Genomic DNA, 3,079 nt, shown 5'->3' on the forward strand with positions numbered 1-3,079 from the left:
ATGGAATAATGACGCATGTAAGACAAATGATTTGCTTCAAATCGTCAAGACATGCTGCAGCGGTGAGGTGACGTTTCGTCCGTCAACGTGCGAACGCGCGAATCGTTCTTCAAGCAAAGTCTTTATTTTGTCGGAACTTGCTCTACTTTTGTCCCCATTTCCCTGAAATCCCTTTTTGGTGTAGTAATAGAATACTAAGTGAGGCAGCTCATTTAGTTCCCTTGGATCGCGTCCTCATTTCGTCGCCGCGGTGCATTTAAATGTTAACGAGTCATACAAATGTAAATGAGGAGGGGAAGTATTTGTAGGGCCGACTGAAGTTTAGATGTGTGCGTATTGGGGAGGAAGGTACAAAAAGTCTTGTTAATAGGCAACTTTTTTTTTTTCCCGGGTTGCCTCACTTAACGGGATCAGAAGTGACATATTGTCCTGTTGACAGGGACGAAAACAGTCCGTCTGGATCAACTTTAAACACCTTCAAATAATCTAATATTGCTCCTTCCACTTCAAACAGCAATACATGTTGGAACTTTCTATTTTCTGCTGCTGCAGTATAGTTCTGGGATTGTTTATGAATACTGACATGATGCTGATTGGTACTTGGCTTTGAATTTGAAATGGCCATGTTCACCCGTCTTCCATCAGGACAGTGTGTGTTTGCCAGCTATGCCATGTTTTGGCTCCGTCTGACGATGTCCCCCCCTCCCTCCCTCCCTGCCTCTCCTTTGTCTCTTCCCCGGCCTCTCTTCCCCCCTCTGGCAGGTTTTCCGATGCATGCCAAGTCCACGGTGAATGTCGGAAGTGGTGATCCCCCCAGATGGAGCTCCAAAGTCAACATGGCCCCGGCGGTTCATTAGTGGTGATCCAGCAGCCTTCCCTAGAGAGCCGGCAGAGGTCGGATTACGAGCGGGAGCTCCAGCATGCCGCCATTCTCTCCCTGGACCAAATCAAGGCCATCCGCTCCAACAACGAGTACACCGAGGGGCCCTCGGTGGTGCGGAGGCCCCCTGCGCCCCGCTTGGCCCCCAGGCCCCAGGACAAGCAGGAGAGAACTCACGAGGTCATCCTCGTCAATGTGAACAACAATTATGAGCACCGGCCGTCAGGTCACCACCATCACGCCGGGGGCGGCGTGGTGGTCGTGGCCGGGGGACAGCAGTACGGCGGGTCCCGGGTGCCGGTGCTCAGCCGCTCCACTAGCACAGGAAGTGCCGCTAGTTCAGGGAGCAACAGCAGCGCCTCCTCTGAACAGGGACTCTTGGCACGCTCGCCCCCCTCCAGGCCCGGCGCGAGCTTGCAGCACCACCACAGAGCGGAGCGGCCTGTTCGGACTCAGCCCAAGCCCAAGGCCCTTTCACAGCCCCAGCAGGGACCTCACTTCCACCAGCCTCCACTAGAGGCTCCACTCAAGCCCCAGGGCAAAGGGAAATCAGACTTTTCTGGCTCTGGCAACGGGGTGGTGGCCGCCGCCGGGCACCAGTTCATCTGTGAGCGCTGCGGGAAGTGCAAGTGCAGTGACTGTACGGCTCCCAGGAGCCTGCCGTCATGCCTGGCGTGCAACGGCCAGTGCCTCTGCTCGGCCGAGAGCGCGCTGGAGCACGGCACGTGCATGTGCCTGGCTAAGGGCATTTTCTACCACTGCTCCAATGACGATGAGGGGGACTCGTGTGCTGACCACCCCTGCTCGCTGTCACGCTCCCACTGCTGCTCTCGTTTCCTGTGCATGGGATTAATGTCGGTACTCTTCCCCTGTCTGCTATGTTACCCACCTGTCAAGGGGTGTCTGAAGGCGTGCCAGGGCTGCTACGACCGGGTCAACAGGCCCGGCTGTCGCTGCAAGAACTCCAACACTGTCTATTGCAAACTGGAGAGCTGGGCCCCACAGACACAGGAAAAGCCCTCCTGATCGCCCGTGTGTGTGTGTTTGTGATTGCGTGTGCGCGGGAGACTCTTGATGTGGATCTTATGATGACAATGACAATGATAAGTCACAGATTAATGTTTATCAAACATTCTAAGCACCTCCCACCAGCCTCCCCTCCTCGCTGCGGAAACCTAAGGAGCTAAGCAAAGGAGTAACGAAAACCACTCAATTACTTTTATTTTCTCTGGATCAGGACCATGTTTTTACAGACCAGTGTTTGCCTTAACTGTTTCTATGTCTATCCTCAGCTCGTCATTAACACTATTTTTTTATATATATATGAAAAAAAGTTTCTCTTCCGTTTTAGGTAGGCAGTTTCCTCTGGGCCTGTGTGCCCAGTGGCAGCTGCCTCTCACCAACTGTGTGAAGGACGATCTACTATAGGGCAATTATGTAGCTGTTACCTGTTATTCATAGCAAGCAGGTATGTTTGAATTTATTGGTTGCTACCACACTAAAACCGTGGTTCCTATGCTCATGTTGCATTGACGAAAGCACATCCATCTCATAGTATTTCTTTTTTTTTCCCACGTGGATATGTTTCTCTCCTTCCACCCGTCTGAACTCGTCATACACATTCTGTGGCATTCTCCCATGTTTGTTTGTTGTTGTTTTTTTCTTTCTTTATTTCTGTGTAAATTGTATGCTCAAAATCCATAAGAGGAATTCTGGCTATTTTTTAAAAGGAAAAAAAAATGTCTGTTTAAAACATTTTCTTTTTTTTTTTGTTGTAAAAAATATTTATTATGTGAAGCTCTATTATTTTATGATATTTATTGCAAGAGACAGTCTTAAATTTACTCATGTCTGAATATAACAAAATATCAAATACTTACTGAAAAATTAAAGGGTGGCACAAAAGAAAACTATGTTAACTTTAATGCAGAAAATATATTAATTAATGAAAAAAACAGCACTGTCTGGCGTCTTGATTGAGCTGCTGAGAAAGCAGCAACCCGCTTGAGGAATGAAAGATCTCACTGATGGCTGATTTTGAAGTGTGTGCGACTCAATTTTTACGAGTTCAATGGCGAACAGCTAATCACTGTTTTCTGTGTGTGTGTGTGTGTGTGTCTGAAAAAAATTTCAGCAGTGAGTAGAAACAGCTTGTAGCTCGAAATGTGACTGTTTACATTCTTGGATTGCTTCTTTGCT

General features: G+C 48.7%; 1 protein-coding gene across 1 annotated transcript in view; it reads left to right on the plus strand.

The window, feature by feature from the left end:
- Nucleotides 1-2,806, plus strand: part of spry1 (sprouty homolog 1, antagonist of FGF signaling) — a 4,056-nt gene extending 1,250 nt beyond the window's left edge. Inside the window, exon 2 of the mRNA XM_079269054.1 lies at nucleotides 763-2,806. Within this exon, the coding sequence (XP_079125180.1) occupies nucleotides 818-1,906 (1,089 nt within the window). The 5' untranslated portion in view covers nucleotides 763-817 and the 3' untranslated portion in view covers nucleotides 1,907-2,806. The remainder of the gene's footprint in view (nucleotides 1-762) is intronic.
- The last annotated feature ends 273 nt before the right edge of the window (nucleotides 2,807-3,079 follow it).

Source organism: Melanostigma gelatinosum (genome assembly GCF_949748355.1).
Source record: "Melanostigma gelatinosum genome assembly, chromosome: 5".
In the NCBI taxonomy this organism is placed as follows: domain Eukaryota; kingdom Metazoa; phylum Chordata; class Actinopteri; order Perciformes; family Zoarcidae; genus Melanostigma; species Melanostigma gelatinosum.